At 40.0% G+C, this 20,006-nt stretch overlaps 1 protein-coding gene across 2 annotated transcripts in view; it reads right to left on the minus strand.

Moving 5' to 3' along the window:
* Window positions 1-5,885: 5,885 nt before the first annotated feature.
* The window catches only part of LOC307268696 (protein phosphatase 1H-like), a gene marked incomplete at its 5' end in the record, with an annotated part of 21,089 nt that continues 6,968 nt past the window's right edge, over window positions 5,886-20,006 (minus strand). For both annotated transcript variants that reach the window (XM_080051432.1, XM_080051431.1), the window contains 8 exons: window positions 5,886-6,160; window positions 7,482-7,633; window positions 10,871-10,978; window positions 12,046-12,109; window positions 14,683-14,801; window positions 15,307-15,391; window positions 15,485-15,597; window positions 17,665-18,039. In XM_080051432.1, the coding sequence (XP_079907558.1) occupies window positions 6,013-6,160; window positions 7,482-7,633; window positions 10,871-10,978; window positions 12,046-12,109; window positions 14,683-14,801; window positions 15,307-15,391; window positions 15,485-15,597; window positions 17,665-18,039 (1,164 nt within the window). In that variant the 3' untranslated portion in view covers window positions 5,886-6,012. The remainder of the gene's footprint in view (window positions 6,161-7,481; window positions 7,634-10,870; window positions 10,979-12,045; window positions 12,110-14,682; window positions 14,802-15,306; window positions 15,392-15,484; window positions 15,598-17,664; window positions 18,040-20,006) is intronic.

A 20,006-nucleotide genomic window follows, 5' to 3' on the forward strand; every position in this document is an offset into this window, starting at 1 on the left:
TCATTTTATTTCTCGTTAGTTAAACCTGGTACTACATAGTATGGTTTGTTTTATCGTGATTTCTGCACGCGTAATGTAATGTCATGATGCCAAGGGATAGCCGACTGCCAAATTGCACAGATCATGTACTTATTATTTTCATTGTTTGACTCATTGATTTTTTTGCAGACTAAATTGAAATTCCAATGTCATTATCTATAAACAACATTAACACCACATTTCTTTTTGTGGTGATAGAAATACAGAGACATAAATTATGATTGTCGCCGGCACTCGGGTGATTTATGGAGAGCCTCGCCGTCCCTACCTGCCATAGGCTATGTCATTTTCACTGAGGTCAACTGAGGAAAGCTGTGGGTGCAGGAATGAAAGGAAAGGTACAGGAGGTATATTTTCCCTTTTTCCCTTCTTGTTCTTCTATTTGGGTGGGGTTTTTGTCTCGTTTTATTGCGGCCACGTTTTGCGCGCACGCCATTTTTATTTTTGTTTTACCCCCCCGTGCGCCTTTACGCACGGCGACACAATTAAGACTGAGCGGAGTTTTAGATTGAAAAGTGGAGCGAAGAGGACAAAAGAAGAGGATGAAGAAAAAGAGGCAAAACGTGAACACCTTGGGCCAAGCGCTGGCTGAGGTAGTAGTTTGTGCTGTTGGTAGGGTTGTCATATTGCCCCTGTTGGAGATGACTGCGCAATCTACTGCCTTGCCGGCGCTGGTGACTTGCAACAGAGGAATCGAGCCGGATCACCGGGAAAGACAAAGCTCACTGCACTGTTTGTAAACAGAAGCAACCTCAAATTAACTAAAAATGTGAAACTGCATTGCGTAAAATGAACAGGTATGAACTGGGACAGTAAAAATGACACCTCCCTGTATGGTTTTAGAGACTACATTTTGAAAAATAAAATTATTCTAATGGTAAGTGTCATATGATATGAGTGTGTGTTTATTGTGTTAAACCCTCTTATCAACAGCTGTCAGGATGTGTATCCATTAAGTCAAAGTAACTGAAATATCGAGATAGTCTTGGAATTTCATATTGGAATTATGCAGTATGATTTTCCTTTGGACACGTGTATCATAACTGTTGGAAATTAAGTTTAGGGAGTTAAAAAAAACAAATTGATTAAGAGGAAGGGGTGTCTGTCATTTTTTTACTTTTTCATATTGGAGTAGTCGAATTGACATAAGGGGTTAAGGGTTTTTAGTGCTGGTTAAGTTTTTTCTACAGAGAGGATGTCATTTATCACTGAATGTATTGAATTTTTTTTTCAAAATAAATAAAATGTGTCCAATAAAGTGACAAATTAAAAAATGCCTGCAATATTCTACAAAAATGGCCTACTATTTTGTAATATGTGTCATTATTTATGAAATTCTAAGTGCCCTTTCAGGTATGAATTGCAAACTGAATGGTACAGATAATGTTATATATTATTATGGAATAATTTGGTGAGGGTGAAATATCAATAAAAACTGAAATAATTTTCGTACAGTCCCTGGGCAGGTGATTTTGAATAAAGGCAGGCTAAAATATATGATAAACCTTTAGCTGGTCTTAGTAGCTTACTAAGTAAATGTAATGATATATAAGTTGTAACAGTAAGATCTATATAGTGCCGTCACTGCCGTGCAAAGAATTGGAGATAATCATCTGTCTCTTTTTGCATTTAATTTGCTGGTAATGTAGATACATTGGATAAGAGTTTTTACCCAGCTTAACTTCATCATCATTAAGAAGCCTAGTCACCGTCATGAATCGTCCTGGTTTTTGCCAGTGCGTTTTATGTATGTAACTTAGGTAGCTGCTCCGGTCTTACTAGTCCTATGAATGCCAGTTGACCCTTTTTGTTAGTTTCTGCCTTCCCAAAAGCAGAACCCAGGGAATTGAAACAGCGACAATATTGATGAGCTTTTTTTTGATGAGCGGAAACATTTTGGGAACTTGCACATTTAGCACAATATGTTTACAATTGATTTGACCTTTTAATGACACAACATTTATTTTTGTTACATTGATATTTGACATTTATTTTCTTCTTTTTTTCAATTCTGGAAAAAAGGAACACTGAAGGTTAACATAGTTCCTTTCCCCCCCAAAGTCAGGTTTGCACAAAGAAACATTACAAATATTTCTTTTGGACATAAGTTACCTTTTCGTTATACAAAATGTATATTTCACATTCACAAATGGGTAGGTTGAGGGTAGCACAATGGTCACTTAGAAATGGATCTCCACTCAGCGTCAAACTTCCTCTTTGCTACAGAAAAAAAACCTCCCAGCTCTTCTAATTTCTGCCCCCTTTTTCGAATTTAGGAAAAAAACAACAGCAGTACTTTCACAATACAATCAATTCAAAAAGAGGGAAACCAACAGTACCAACTGAAGGGACAAAATCTAGGAGCTCCCAGAACCCACTACGCAACTCCCATGTATTTACAAATATAGTGGTACTAAGATACCACCTTGGGGGACTCCCTGCCTGTAGAAAATCCCTCTAAACAGCTCGTCCACTTTAACTACACATGGTGATTGAACCTGAGTTGATGTGCAGCAGATGGGTGTCACAGTTATGATGATAAAAATAAATAATGTATTCTTTCTTTGACATTCATCTATGAGACAAAAAAGGCTTGATGACAAGTAATAAGGATGAACATTCAACAAGTATTCTGATGCCCCCCATTCATACATAGTCCTACCACGTTCACAGTTCAAAACATTCACTCTCTATGTCGGTTGCATGTTAAGCTCGGGACATATGCTAAGACCGTCATTGGGTGGCTGCAGAATAGTTTTGACTCAACAAAGAACAAAAAAAAACAAGTCTAAAAAAACAAAAATACAGTACAACAGCAAATAATAATGACTGAATAATGTATTACACTACATAATAAAATATTTCTTTCATGGAATGTACAGGAGGGAAAAATGCATCATATGAACTCTAGGCAAATAAAGCTGATTGCTGCTTGGAGGAATGTAGATAATTGTCAACTGCAAAAAATCATAATTCAAAGCAGATGTGAAATAGCCCATGCGACAGAATGGCACTCAATGTGATGTAAAGCAAAAGTTTGACATTTTGGGAAATACTCTTATATGCAATCTGGCAAATTAGAGTTAGAGGAGAAGATTGATACCAATCGTGCTTGTTATTCAATGTAGAACAGAAAATAGTATTTACCTTATAAAAAAAATGACAAACTAATCCTTTAACAATGGGTTTCCAAATGAACTTCTTTTGGTTTCAGTCGCCTGTGCGCCATGTTTTTATGTCAGGTGACAGTATGTCCTAAAGTAAACAAGTGCTACTCCAAAACTCCACATATCCAGAAATCCCTTTTTGTCAGTCAAATACTTTACAGTAAAACATGCAGTTTGCTTTAATTTTATGCGCATTGATCCTCTCAAATGTCACCCTCTGCCAAACTACTTCTCATCTCCTGCCTCTTAATCCTTAACTTCAGGGGTTAATAAGTAGTAAAATTGTAACAAGGAGCAATGTTGCTGGCTGAGGACTGTAGCCTATACAAAGGCATAATAGTAATGCAGGGAAGGGGTGACAAAACACATGCACATCCGTTTCTGAGGCTGCGACACTCTTTTCAAACAAACCGAACTCTTTGTAGTCCCCAGTCTTTCTAAAATCCAGTCAACATGATAAGAAAAGTACAAAATAAATAAATAATAATAATTAGGTCTTGTGTGTTCGGCCAATACGCTTTCTTCTTTCATTTCATTCCCTTCCTTCCCCATGAATCGTTCCCTTAGCTCTGATGCGAAATGTCTCGGATGCTAATAACTCTGATGGAAAAAACGACCATATAAATATATGGTTCCTGCACTTTTACAGACAAAAAAACATTATTACGACCACTCTTTGATACAGAAATACGTACAAACTCAGTCCATACAAAAACAAACAGCAGTGTAAACCATTGCACCGTTGCTTATATTCCCAGGCCTACAATATGTCACTGCATGCGCTAACATACAGTAAATTACCACATCCAAACACAGTACATTGTTACCTCGGAACCTGTCCCTCTGAATACAATGTGATCTGTATTAAGCATCCAAAGCCTGTAAAACATGCAAAACATGTTAAAGCAGAAAGAAAGCGATGTTTTTTTTCCTCTGTGAAACTGCTGTTCACCTTGCCTTTGATTGTATTTCATGATTTTTCTTAAAGTAAGATTATGAATGAATGCTCCCTTCTGCAGGGAATATTCATCATTTCATGGCTCCTTGGTTAGCCTAAAGTGCGAGTACATGTACGTACAAGTCATATTTATCTTTATATCATTTAATATTATATTCACAAATTCCAAGTTTCCCAGTGTACAAATTAACTTGCATGAAATATTTCTCTAAAAGAAACTGTTTGACATTTTAGGAAACAACCTTATTTGTTTTCTTGGTGAGACACCGTTAGCTGGTAAGTTAGCTTAGAGAGGTTGCGCCCAGTGGTAAAAACATTGATTGCCATTTTTACACTTTTTTCTTAATACGTATTAAACAATGAGATGTTATGTGTTAATTTAGAGCTTTGAGGGCTTCAATACATTTGAACCATAGATAGTAGCCTATATAACAGTTTGAACTGAGACAAACTAACTATTTCTCTTTTCCTCCAGTCTATAGCCTAAGTAAGCTAACGGTCTCCCGGCTATTAGCCTCGTGTGTAATGCACTAATGCACGGATATGAGATTGGTATGGATCTTCTTATTTAGCTGACTCAGCAAAAAAGCAAATATGTTTATTTCCCTAAATGTCATAGCATTAATGATTCATGAACTGACTTGGGTGAATACAAACCCAAGTGGATAGATTGATTATTTGACTGAAATATTGATTTTCAGGATTTTTATTTTTATTTTAAGGCTTGATAACAGACTGAATGACAGGGAGCCTTTTTTTCTGATGCAAATGCTAAATTTGAATCAAAATCAAACTTTCCTCCTGTTAAGCTACTGTCCACTCACGATTCCTGATTCGCATTGCTACTGTGAGGTGGTTTAACCTCGTGTCCATGTTTCTTTTTCTTTTGCTGCATCCATACTGGCAGTTGACTGACTACATCATGTCAAATAGCAGAACCCCCGCCACACAACTTTCCACGTGACAAGATTGCAGGCTCTCTGGGCTCTTTAGTAACCCAAAGCCTCTGTTATTACAACATGATGCTCAGAATGGGAACAGCTACAGGTTTGAGCCAAGATAAATCTCATCTCTGCAATCAGTCTGTAATCTGAAGAGCAATCTAGAATCCAGTTCCTCAAGCAAGTGAATCCTTCAAAGCCACACTGTGGCAAAACACAGCTGACCTGTCAGCTCGGTCCATGGTCAGGAGACGAAGGAGGTATATTTATTCTTTTCTTTTTTTTCATAAACAAGTTGACTGTATAATATAGGCGAAGAGGGGAGGACTAAAAGAGAAGGAAGAGGAGAGGCCAAGTATTGAACAGCACTGCAAGAGAGCTAAGAGGGACGGAAAGAAAGAGGTGTTCTCTTCACTTCGGAAGAACATTCGCCTGTTTCGTCTTTCACATCTCTGCAGAAGTTCAGGGGCAGCCAACCTCCATCATCGCTCTCACTAACTAGGCCTACATTAATACGCTTCAAACAGGATTGAATGATTTCTTGACAATTCGGATTCATGACACAATGTAAAATCCACGTGTCTAAGTTTTCAGGTTGGAGCTTTTTGCAACTTTTTAAAGTAAGGCCTATGAAAAATAAACAAAGCAACTATAACACCCCCCCCCCCCCCCCCTCCCGAGCAAACAAATTGGCTGGCTGACCACATTTGAACTCCTAAAGAGACATGAAACACCCACCAATCTCTTGTCATTTGGGTACATTCTTGGTTTTAACGATGTAAAAGGAATGTGCAAACCGCACAGAGGAAAAAAATTAAGGGGGGGTTTCTCAATTCAGCACAATGGAGGTCCTGTTGGTGTAAGATCCTGCACACCCTTCAGGTCCTTGAACTATGCATGGGGCTTCTCAGGGCTGACAGTTGCCGTACATCAGGGGTATGATGAAGCATGTGATGTCATCTCCGGAGCCCAGACGCTCATTGGTTATCCTCCATCCTCTGTCCCTCAGCACGCCACGCGCCCGCATCACCAGGTCTTGTGCTGCCATCGTATACCTGGAGAACAGAGGTATAACCATAACAAAGCTATACTGTAATAATCCACAGTTTGAAGGGCGATTTATTTATGTTAATATAAGTGTTAAATAGCTCTTTATTCGTACAATGATCACTTTTATAGTGTGCGCGTTTCATAAAGCCGATCTCTCAGTCACCCGCTCTGCATGTAATCGGCAAATAAACTTTTTGGGGATCCCGAAACTGATATCCAATCACAAGAGAGAACGCTACAAACTGTGCACGCGCAGAGCGACAGATGGGTGAATGTTTATGTGCCTACAATGGCGGGGCGGGTAAAAATCCTTCCCAATGTCTGTTTTGATGGTTTTTATAATGTTTTATCACACTTACTTATGTGAGATGATGATAGATAACTCGCTGTTTTAAGACCGCAGTGCATTAATGTGGTGACGTGGGGACGAGGGAGGGGACTGCTAACTGCAGTCAGTGACAGGAAGTTAGCTAAACTGACCATTTCGCCTACTGAACCTTTAACTATATAGTGAGATTGTTATGTCATGTTAAAACATGTGGCCACTACCATACATTTTTGGGAGTGAACTGAAAATGTTGCCAATATACTGTCCCACTATTAGGCCTTTCACACCAAAATGAACCAAGAGTCAGTTCCAGGCTGGTGTTGGGGTCAGTTCAAAACTGGTTACAGCCTTATCCCAGTTATGAACCGGTTGGTTTCACATCGACCGGAGACAGCCATGGAGCCGGCAAGAGAGCAACGTCATGACGTCACTGTAAACGTGTGTGTACGTCACCCGACGCCGCTGCTCTTGTGGCTAAAGCTAAAGCTACCGCTAGCTTTAAGCACAACAACAGCGGCGAATACGTCTTATTTTTACACTTGTTGGCTCTCGCTTTGCTTTCTTAAGCAAACAGGACCCATACAGCGTATTCTCGCCGGTCAATTTGATCGCTACGTTCGGTAATTATGTTATGTTTACGTCTCGTAGTAGCGGTGTTTTTAAATATGGCGGGCATGAGGTTTGAGTTGCTCTGGTTGGTCAGGATAATCCCTCCCCCAACCGTTCGTGCAAGCAGTTCTTATCAAACCCTGCTCAATCCTGGGGTATGAGTTCCCCCGGTTTTTACGGCCCGGAGCAGGCTCTCTGGCGGTGTGAAACCAAAACACTGGCTCTAACTCCGAACAAGCCCAGAACTAGCTCCGATTTTGCGGCGGTGTGAAAGGCCTATTTGTGATTTGCCATTTCACATGTAGAGCAGCAAACAAACAGTTTAATCTAAAGAGAGAGAGAAAAAATGTAAGATGAAAATTCAAAATAAAGGAGGAAAAGAGGCAGACCTGTGCAAGTCATCAGGGTCACAGTTGGCTAGGAATGTGGTGACGGATTCGGTTACTTCCTGGTTGGACAGGACGTCCCAGAGGCCGTCGGTTCCCATTACCAGAACATCGTCAGCCCCGTGCTCGTACTGCATCAGGTTATACACCTTAACCTGTGGGCCAGAACAAAAGATATGAGGGGATTCATTAGAAGCATTTCCTTCTTCATTGACATACTTATGCTTTAGATCTTCAAAACTGAAATAGAAAAAAAATTATTTGGTACACTTTGGCACCCTTTTATCAATTAATGTTCCCCATGTTAACATCTGTCAATTAACGCTAAACAAAGTTGGGGTTGATGGGATTGTCACTAGTCATTCGTTTTGCAGCTATTTAATCATAAACCCTTAGTCATCAATTTCATAAAATGTTCTCCTATTGCATCTTTTTAATTTTGATTTAAAGTGACGTGTTTAACGAGCTTTTGCATTTTTGTGTCGCAAAAATTGGTTATCTTTATGTTTTCTGTTTAATAAGCATGGTTATTTACTTTTACAAATGCGACAAAAATAGTTGAAAATATACTTATTTGAATTTTTTAAAAAGAAGCCCATTTATTAATGCATTAAAGGCCTACTTCACCGGTTTGAATATGAAGGTGTATTGAATTCTGAGATACTATGTAGTATAAATGTGCGAAAAAAATTGAAATCGGTTCATCCTAGCCTGAGAAAAGGCCTTCTCGTGACATCTGTGATGTCACGAGAAGGCCTTCTCGTGACATCACAGAAAGAGAAATATAGGGTTAAAAAAAAAAAACTTACTTTGTAAATATTACTGTGATGTCTTTTACTGTGACATCACAGTAATATTTACAAGTACGTTTTTTTTAACCCTATATTTCTCTTTCTGTGATGTCACGAGAAGGAGAAATATAGGGTTAAAAAAAACACTCTTTCTGCCTTTTCTCAGGCTAGGATGAACCGATTTTAATTTTTTTTGCACATTTATACTACATAGGATCTCAGAATTCAATTCACCTTCATATTCAAACCGGTGAAGTAGGCCTTTAATGCTAAGAACCAGACTGGTAGTATGAAATATTGGTAAAGGAACCACAACAATGACATCTTTGTTTGTCTAGATGAAGCACACTTGGCTAAAGATTCTCTGCCACATTCTAACCCTTACTGATGTGCAGAGCCGGCCCTAGGCATAAGCGAACTAAGCGGTCGCTTAGGGCCCCCGACCGCCAGGGGGGCCCCCTCAAAAAAAATAAAAATAAAAAATCTTTTTTTTTTTTTTTTAGTTTGTGTGTTTGATATTAACATCATATTATGCAAATGTGAGTTATCATACAAAAAAAGGAATAAAATGTTTTGGTCTAGATAATTAATAGCCTAAAAATCTGTGAGGTAATCCGAAATTATCTGATCATGTCACGTTCACATTCATGCACAGTGTGTATTGAGTTTATTTAAAATTGGAAATGGGGCTGCCCACAGTTTCCCATGCACTGTGTATGGTCTATAGCCTATTTCAGCCTCGTCTGTGGAAAAAAAGATAGCTGGACAAGAGTTCTTCTGCTTCGTTCCTCTCACTGCATTTAAATGCATTCACTATATTACAGAGAAATATGTCCCGTAAAAGAAAAATAACTCCAAGCCCAACCCAGAGGACCCTCCATAATATTTTATTTTATATTTTATAAAATCCATGTGTCCTTCTTCAATAGCTTCTAATTCATCTGACCCAGTGTCTCCAAATTATTTGTTCACACTAAATTTCTCAGATTTAGCCTCTTAATTTTCCTCTCAAAGTGCACCAGATTCATGCATTTCACTTTAAAAAGGTTAAAAAAATCTCCCGGGGGGGCATACCCCCGGACCCCCCTAGGAGGGTCTGAATCTCGGCTGTCTAATATTATCGCACAGCTGCACAGTGGAGGCACTAGCGGAAAACACTGGGTGTGTGAATAATATTTCACAAAGATCTATCATTTCAGCAGCGCTAACATTGGAGAGGGGCCCCCTAATCATATTTCGCTTAGGGCCCCTTGAAGGCTTGGGCCGGCTCTGCTGATGTGCACCTCAGACGACACAGTGAACTCTACGGCCTTTTTCACATATCAATGAATTCAATTCCGTTTCCATTTCACTGAGAGCCTCTCCAGAAAGCACTTGAGAAACTTTGGCGAGAGTTGTGCTTGTTAGAGAAAGAAAGAGAGTCAGACAGAGACACAGAGAGTTCAGTCCTCCATATGAACCTGCTATGAACCCTGCGCATTAATGAATTAAAGATCAAGCCAGAAGCCTGTGGGAGCCATTTTTTTAAAAACTCCATAAGACAAACTACATGAGGAGATGAAAGCCCTTTGATAAAACCACTGCCAGAAAGACAGACAGACAGACAGACAGACAGACAGACAGACAGACAGGTGAGCTCGAGTTCACCTGCAGCAGTTGCTCAGACAAACATACAGCAAAGTATCTCCCGGTGAGTGTAGTGCAGATGTGACAGAGGGGGTAAAAGCAAGGTAAAGTCACGTGACTTGACTTATCCTTTTATATAAGAAGACATAAAACAAGGGGAAAACGGAGTGGAGTCTGGCAAGCATGCACCACAATGAATGAAGGAAACAACCCCCAGTCAGAGGGGTCAATGGGTTTAAGGAGACAGATGCTGAAATGTCAGCCGAGCCCACAATTCCTCGTGTTTGGAAAGCCTAGCATGACAAAATGAAACACAGGCCGGCCGCAGACGTAAGCTGATCTCCACTGTATTTCTTTATGTGCTCTAGCCCCCGGAATGAGCACCAGAGAAAAAGGACACAACGTTCATTATGTTTTATGCCTAAGCTAGGAAGACTGGAACCACGTTTTCTAAATTTGTACTCCCTCCCTCTCCTGCCAAACATCCAAAATAACGGGATGTTAAAAAGTGTGTCAGTACACGTCAGTTTTGTTTAAAAGGCATAGGTCATTTTTTCACTTGGCAAAATGATGTGGCCATTTAGGATTCGCCAACTATACCATGGCTTTTGGGGGAGCTGACTTTTCTACATTTGAGTAAGATAATTCCATAGTAACTACAAGGTGCACAAGCTTTAGCTTACGACTAATTTAATATTATTCGTTTAACCGAAACTTTTCACACTCTAACAGCAAACATGTCAAAGCGGAAATTTAAATGTCCATAATTTCACAGAGCTTTTCAAAAAAACTGTCAACAAACAAAAGGAGCGTTTACTTTAAGTGTTGCTCACCAAAATGAAGGGTGTACCTTTGACAAACTAAAATGCAATTTAATGTTTGTTGGTCTCTAATCTCACAAGGGTCATTCTCTAAATCGCCCAATGACCGAATGACTGTTGGCACTGGCAGCCTATATGCAGCACTGGCTCTTACCTCAGGGCAACAGGAGAGGAACGGTTTGATGTAGATGTTGGAGTCATGAACTTTGAGGTCGTGGTCACCGAGCCCACGCGTCACACCGATGGTGGCCAACACCCGCGCCTGTAAAAACAGAAACTGACTCAGTTTTTGTATCCTACACATTTAAAAAAAATTCAAAGCATGTTTTTGTCAGATGTATAACAAAATAATAAAAATGTTTCTCAGTTAATAATGAACATATGGAACAGCACAATTACAGACAGTTTCCAAGATGGCAGTGTTTCACCTTTAATAACAAGTAGGTGATGGAAGTAATAATTACTCACAGTAAAGTTGAAATAAAGCTTTCCATTCGGTTAAAAAAAAGGTGTAATTTGGTGGTGCATTGAAGAAACCAAATCTCAAAATATGTAAGGGGGCTGAAACTCAGTGTTGTTCTTCTATTCCTTCATTTATGAAATTCTTCAAAGATTTTCCCGCCCTTTCATCCCTGCTGGAAACTGTTTGGTGTGTTTTATTCAATTCCGAGTCTATTCCTCAAACAACAATAGCCGTTTTTTCTTCTCCGATTGAGAACTTTGCTCGTGTCTCTCTTCCAAGCTCATCAAACCGAACTGATTAAAAGAAATATGAAACAAACTGACACGTCAAACTGCCTTCTGTGCAATTTATTTGGTGGAGTAGTGTTTTCACTTTCAGTCTCTTCTTCTCTCGCCGTCGCAGAGGGGATTAACTTCAACTCTCTAGAGAAGCAGACTGTCATCTCCAGAGTGGTGTGTGTCTGTGTGTCTGTCTGAATGTCTGAGTGTGTGTGTGTGTGTTAGATGTAGCTACTGGAGCGAAACCGATAGGACGTCTCCTCTCTCTTCACACACATATGCACGCACACACACACACACACCCACACACACACACATAGACGCACAGTGTGTGTGTGTGTGTGTTTGAGTGTGTGTGTGTGTGTGTGTGTGTGTGTGTGTGTGTGTTACTGAAACATCAGAGAACACGTGTTTGCCCACTCACTGGGTGGGTGGCTGGCAGGCATGTAGTGTGTGTGTGTGTGTGTGTGTGTGTGTGACAGATTGTAAATGTTATAGAGAGTCATTTTCTCTGCAGTTCTGAATTCCAGAGTGGAACGTACAGGGCTTTTAGTAGACACAGACACAGACACACACGCAGACGCTTACCTTTTTCCCTTCGCCATATATTAGTGGGAACTTGAGGTCGTCATCCTCGACAATCTTGTATGCCCTGTGTTCGAGTAAAAGAAAAGAAAAAAATATCGAAACTGTTCAATTTCTTTCTTTTATGTCACACACACACACACACACACACACACACACACACACACACACACACACACACACACACACACACACACACACACACACACACACACACACACACACACACACACACACACACACACACACACACACACACACACGGGTGGAGTGAGAAGAGTGAAAGCAGAGCCATTGACATCTCTCTTAATTATGTCACTGTGGCCCTGGGAGCCATTTTGGCACCACAGCACATCCACAGTGAGTCAGCATGCTGTAAGACCTCTCCCTCAGCTGTGTCATAACCCATCCTCATGTTACAACATCAACATCTTTTTCCACCTGTCCCTGAGCAAGTCACTAATTACTGTGGCTGTGTTCTCTTTGTAGCAGACACCATCAAGTCTCAATTCCTGATTATTAATCTCATTCTTTAACATAAAACACAAACACTGCGAATCATCTCTGATGTATCTCTCACATTATACTTCTGAATACTCATTTAACCCATTGATGGCGGCTGCTGCGCGATGCCACATTGTATCTCCTGCCTGATGCTGCGTCGCGCAGCATTATTACTTTATCTAATTTTCATGGCATTCCCAGCATAGAATGCACTGTCATTGGTTCAAATACACATGAGGTGGGTTTTGTTGATTTTTTAAGACCACGTGACCACCCAAAAGTTGTGTGGTTTGCCGAAAATCATGTCAATCAAAAAAATTAAAAAATTAAACAAAATAATAAAAAAAATACGCCAGCTATGTCAGCTACAGAACAGTTAGTGGCGTTTGGTGCGCAGAATCAAGGTCTACTATAGACTACTGACGAAAATCACACAACACATTGCATCTATTTATTAACAATATTTAATAATTTTCTAATTCATCTAATTTTGACGATTTTTAGAAATATTTGTTGGTTTGTAAGCGCTAAGGGAGCATGTTTAAATAAAACCTGTGAACCTTAACTTTTAAATGTATTTTATTTCATGTTTCTATGTGCTACACAGGCTTAGATATTAAGGTTTTGGTAGACTTGACAATTCGTACTATTTTTTCAGAAAACCCTCAGGCATTAAGGACATGCATCCTAGATTGCCATAGTCATCAATGGGTTAAGCTGCAAAAGTATTTTTTTTATATAAGCATTACCATGGCAACTGTTATTCTTCCAGTGAGCGCTGGTTTGTGACATAAGAAACTGGTGACACATCGGTACAGCCTATTCAATCACATATTTCCTGTCCAAGACACCACCCATCACCAAACTAATAGTGACTGTCTGGGCTTGCTGAGTTCAGCATTTGTTGGTTGGTTGAAAGGTGCCAGATACCCAAATACAGTATATGCGTGCAAGCATTGAAAATAATTAGTTTTTCATAATAAATCCCCCTTTAAATAAAACATAGATGGGAAACAAAGCCACTTCAACCCTTGTTGTGCTGCTTTGAGAATGTGTCTCATTGCAAGAGTGCGTCTCTGGAGTGCAATAATAAGTGTTTTTTGCTGCTGAAAAATGTAGCGAGGGAAAGCGAGCTAGCAAACAAAACAAAAATGAGTCAACAAGTGCACAAATGGAAGCTGAAGAAAATAAGCTTTGATGTCAGCCTAAAAACACTCCACAGCTGATACTGATAGTACTTGCTAGATTAGACCACTTCAAACGGCATCATATCTGACCAAGGGTTTCCACCGTCTGTCAGCCTGTCTCTCTCTCTGCCCATTTTTCTGTCTTAAAACCAAGACGTGTACTTCTCCTGACCCCAACGCAACCCGTTTTTTTCTGTCTGGCTTGTGGCCTTTACATCCATCAGTCATCCTCCCATCTCCGCTTTCATACTTTAAACACCTCTGGTGGAGAGAGAGGGACTGAGTCACACTGCACATATTTATCTTCCCACTGGTTATCTGAAATGTCAAGGGCAGGGCTTTGCGTTTCTAAGTGAAAAGCATTGAGTGCTTCAAAGAAATCATTATGCCAAACATTCACCGTTTGCTGCTTCTCAAATTTAAGTGTTTTAATGTTTTTTTTATGTAACCAAACCCCAAGTCACATAGTTAGAAGGATTTTGGTTTCCTTTAGCAGGTATGATTCATCATAGTAATGCGGGTCATTCATCTTACTAAAAAAAATAAAAAAACGTAGTAGTAAACAAAAAATGTTAAAGACCTACTTCACTGGTGGAAATATGAAGGTGTATTGAACTCTGAGATGCTATGTAGTATACATGTGCAAACATTTTAGAAATAGGTTCATGCCTGGGAAAAGGCAGAAAGAGTGTTTTATGTTCTCACTGTCTAACCCTACATTTTACCATGTGTGACATCACACATGGTAAAATGTAGGGTTAGGATTGACAGGACAGCTGGGCCAAGGGAAGACTGAGGGAAGACTGAGGGAAGAAAAACCTCATTATATTATAATAGTGATTTTATAATGATAGCACGCCGGTTCCATATGAGTGAAGTATTCCTTTAAGTACGCGGTGGGGTCTTAGCCCGCCCAGCGCTAATATACAGTAGCATAGGAAAAATTTACCAGCCATTCATGGTGAAATCTCTGTAGAGCATCCTCTTGCCCACCTCCTTCCTCTGGACTCTGCGGGGAAATTCCAGGTGCGTGAACTCATTCCCCAACAGGTGAGGCTGCATATAACCCTGGAGGACGGACAGACAGTCAGGCAGATAATAACCTTTGCCGCAGTATGAAGATCAAATTGAAAGTCATCTTCCACAAATATTTATGTAAGCGTCCTTGAACCATTTGTTCCAAAAAAATCTAAATGCGAGTCTCTGCTCCCTGCCAACGACTGTAAAAAAGGTCAATCACAGCCAGCTATTCTCCAGCTACATTGGTCGATTTTCACTGTTGTATAGCTCTATAGGAAATTGATGGACTTTAAGTGCCCTGCTGATTGTGTTGCCCTTTGTGTGAACACAAAGTGAGAGAGGCCACTGCCAATGATGAGCACAGTTTTTTTTGGATGTCTCCTGTGGCTTACTGCATTCACAAAATGAATAGTTTCAGGTGGGCTAAGGCTATGATTTTGTGTAATAATAACCGTATTACATTATGATTGGCATTCTGTCCTTTTAAGAAGATACACATACAACTGTATTTATATGTTGAAAATGAATGGTAAGGAGGACAGAGCTCTCTTACTAGGAACTGGAGTCGCTGTCGTTCAGATTCTGGCGTGAACTCCGTGGACATGGGAATGATCTCATTGTTTCTGATGATGATAGCCCTGCAGACACAATACACAACAAACTGAAATGTACACGCAACCTTAGACATTCATTACAAACAGACCCTTTCGTATGCATAGAGTTACACACACCTGCTGTCACCGGCATTCCCGACGTACAGCTTTCCCAGCAGGTAAACCACAGTGAGGGCCGTGCATCCTCCCGACACGTTACACACTTTCTTGTCCTTCTCAATCTGGGCATCCTGGTGAAAGAGAGAGACATTTTTTTTAGTAAATCTTTAATCAAAACATAATTTAGGAAGATAACAGAAAAAAATAAATCAATCCATGCAGAAGTCTGGGCGGTTTTTTCTATGCAAGGACATTCATACATATGACTATAAGGCAGAGAGAGAGAGAGAGAGAGAGAGAGAGAGAGAGAGAGAGAGAGAGAGAGAGAAGAGAGAGAGAGAGAGAGAGAGAGAGAGAGAGAGAGAAATCGGACACAGAAAGAGAGCAAGAGAGGCAAGGCCGAGAGATACACCATGTCTGGGCATCGTTGTAGACTATCATTGATATATTGACCTGTTTAACCCCAACTTTCTCTTGACCGCATGTCGGTAAACAAGGGCTTGTCGTGCATGAATAATAGACACAGTGATATGTGAGCAGGTCTGTATCTTGAGTCAGCACGCCCAGGTACAAAAAGCAGCCTTATACTAACTGTACACACAGTCTGCTAGAGGGCTGCTGTCTCTCTAGATTTCACAATGCTAAATTATATGTTTGTTAACCTGAACGTCTTTCGAGCTCGTTTTTGCTGTTAACCTTGTACAACAGGAATATAAAACACACCATGGTCTCTGCATTCCAAGTCTGGCAAAAAACTCTGCAGACAGAACTCTCCCATGAGCGTTTTTATTTTGGGATGTACAGTACAGTCATAACTTATTGTAAATATAGCTGCGTATACATATGTAGGGGGTCAGTGGGTGCGGGAGTAGCTAGGCTTGGGAGAGCTTTGTATGTGTGTGAAAGTATTGTGTTTTTTTTTGTTTTCCATTGCCATCTAGTGGTGATATTATGGAGTAGACTTTGGCTACTGCCTGCTTTTTCTAAAAGCAATTTGAACAAGGAACATACAAAACAAAACGCTTAACAAAATAAGATGAATTTGAAGAGTGTGGGATTCATTTTGAGACATAAAAAAGTATATTGCCAAATGATATTAGACATATTTAGCCAGATGCTGCCTTTGGACTTGATAGGGCGACATAAATCCAGATTCTAAATGTACTGTTGAGTGGAGTTTAGCCAAGAGCTGTCTTTTTCAAATGCCAACTCTCTGAGGCCACTCACTGTGTGTTGGTGAATGTGCGTCCAGAATATCAGTGTGTAAGAGAGCAAACAAAAGCATTAGCCCTATACTTTGCATGCATTGGCTCTTTCAGTTAATACATTCCCATATCTGCTTTGTATTTATGTTAATGTCATAATTGAATTTCTTGTTTTATCTCCATTGACCTTACAAGCCAAAATATATTCAATAGAAAGTCACAGAAAGTGAGGGAAAGCAATACATATTCATATCCGAGAAGCGGGACCAGTTCATTTTAACAGATTTAAAAAAAAATTGTTGATTATCTATAGACAATGAAGTGAAAAAATGTCAATCCATAATAGAATGTGCTTTGTTGACTTGTCAAATTCAATACATTTACTGATCAGCTATTCATTTTCTGATTAAATATTACAATATGTCTCAGTTTATTTTTTGACCAGAAAATAGACATATGAGGATCCTGAAGCTTGCTCCTTTCATAAGAATGCCATCGCTTATTATCAATCACACCTGTGATTTGCCTTCTGTAATTAGCAGCCTTGATAACCTAAGGTTGAACATTTTAACTGTGGTCTAAACAGTGTAATTGCTTCAGATGGTAAATGGACTTCACTTATATAGTGCTTTTCCCTGTTTTTTTGCTTTACATTGCTTTGTGCACATTCAGCCATTCACACACACATTCATACACCGATAGCAGCAGCTGTCACGCAGGGTGCAAGCTAACTATCGGGAGCAATTTGGGGTTCGGTGTCTTGCCCAGGGACACTTCGACATGTGGCGGGGAGGCGGGGGATTGAACCACCGACCCTGCAATCCAGTGGACGACTGCCATACCCGCTTCGCCACAGATGCTGATTGATAAAATAGCGATAACAGAGAAGATGTACACCTGATCCTTGCAAGAAGATAATGAACCCTTTTCTGCAACCTTACCTCACTTTCCCCTATATAAAACTCTACACCAAAAAACTCTGTATGATCTCACCATCTCTTTAAAGGCGTTCTCAATGGCTCCTATCACCAGGCTCTCATGCTGGACCTTCTTCTCGGTGTAGAAGCGTGGTGGAGGCGGGGTGCTGCTGGGGGAACCTGGAGCGCCCGCGGCCCCACGCAGTGAGGCGGCGCGGGTCAGAGAGCGCTGAGGGCCCGGGGTGTTTCCCTGGAGGTAGGGGTTGTTGTTGTCGGGCTCTTCCCCCAGAATGGTAGGGGGCAGGGAGGCTAGGTTTCGCAAGACCTCGATGACCGCCTGGAGCTGACAGACGATGTGGTGCTGCAGCAGGCGGGAGGCCATGACCGCTGCCCCTGAACCCGCGTGGCCATCGAACAAGGCCCAGTAGTGGAACGCCAGGCCTTCACTGTCCTATACAGACACACATAGGACATTTAAATTAATGTCAATATTTTTTGTTTAAAAAAAAACCCACATTTACCCAAGTATATAAAACGACAATTTACACATTTGAAACCAATAGAAAAAAGACAGCAAAGAAATACACACAATAAATAAATAATAAATAAATAGAAAGCATTTTTTTAAAAACCAGCCCTACTATTGTATTTATGTCAAATCATGTGGCCACTTCAATAGCACAGTGACAAAGCATATTTCACTCACTCAGACGTAATCATACTCAACAACAAAATCGTGGAAAAAAATTAATTAGGGAATCTTTTATAGCACAAAAATGCAAATCTTCACACCCACTAATCAGTATCCCACACACTGTCTTGTCTGTCACTGGCGGATTTCTATAGAGGAGGCTCTATTAAAAGATCAGTATACAGAACCATTTTTCATTATAAAGCCAAATTCACCAAAGGGATTCCTAGCTCAACAATAGCTTTTATAACACATCAACAATGCTTTCTGTATGGGGGCTGGAATGTGCCACAAAAGTCACTATAGACTTTTTAATAACCTTTAACTCCATTTACACAGACACACAAGAGTGCAACGCTAATTATTATTTTGGTTCGGGCTGGAGCCATTATCATCACATGCCAACACAATACTGGACATTCACTGGACACTTTGTAACACAGACAGGAACAGCACAACAGCAGAAAGTTATGCAATAACAGCAGGGCGTCATTGGAAAACACAGCTGGGTCGAAGGTCACTCCCTTTTGGACAAACAAAGTCATTAAAAATCAAACTGTCAAAACTGATATGAATCAATATCAAGAGAAATATTATTCAACTCTCTTTTTCCTAATGAGATGTTGGACTCCATTTTTGCACTGTCTGCCAGTAAAGCAACATAAGCAGCACGGATGCAAATGATCCAGAATACTGCAAATTAATTTGATAATCTGAAAAACTATGCAAGAAAAAAAAAAAAAAAAGACAAACGACTGATACTGGCAATTGAACTTATGGTGACCCAGGAGAAAACATCATGACTCAGTTTGCGTCGTCAGACGTCCTTCTCTCTGCAGCTAGCCCTCACACCTTTGTCCTAACTGTGCTCTCACACTCTTGCCTTTTTTTATTACCTGACCTTGAATGCACATCCAGAAAAAAATAAATGTTGTTTATTTCATCCGGTAGGTTGCAGCAACCTTTACAACACAGGCAGCAGTCCATTTTTGATTTAATGTTCAAAAGGTTTAAAACTGTATTACTTTATTTGACTTTACTTTATTACTACATTTTATGTTTGTTTTTGTCTTCAAACACGCTACACTTTTAAAAAAATGTGCCAGGACAATTCCAATGGGTCTGTGGACATGTCCACTAAGACAGAAACCTTGGGAGATTTACCTACCAGCCTTTCTATGCAGCACAAAGGCCGTTACCCTGGAAACTATTAACTTTGGACACAAACTTAAGGACCTTTAAACAAACTCCCAAGTGAAAGGACTATCTTCTCCCAGTGATAACTCATTGTTTACGTCGGAAAATATACTGGTTCCAGCTTCTAGGTTGTAAGGATTTGCTGCTTCTCTTTTTCTAGTGACGCCATTGGAAAGAGTTACGGACATTTTGTTCAAGCAATTTTTTTTTATATTAATTTTTTTGGTTGGTTCAAGCAATTTGAAGACAACTCCTTTGGTTTGAGGAACATTTTATACATAATATTATATTTTACATTTATTAAATTGAAAAATTATTAGATAACAAATGAACTAATATAGAAAATAACCAGATTATCCAGGGATAAAATATGCATTAATTGCAGCGTTGGACACCTCATTCTCTACTACAGGAGGAAATACTCCAGATTGCACACAAACAACTACACACACACACACACACACACACACACACACACACACACACACACACACACACACACACACACACACACACACACACACACACAC

This window comes from Ammodytes marinus (assembly GCF_949987685.1).
Source record: "Ammodytes marinus genome assembly, chromosome: 22".
NCBI classification, from domain to species: Eukaryota; Metazoa; Chordata; class Actinopteri; order Uranoscopiformes; family Ammodytidae; genus Ammodytes; species Ammodytes marinus.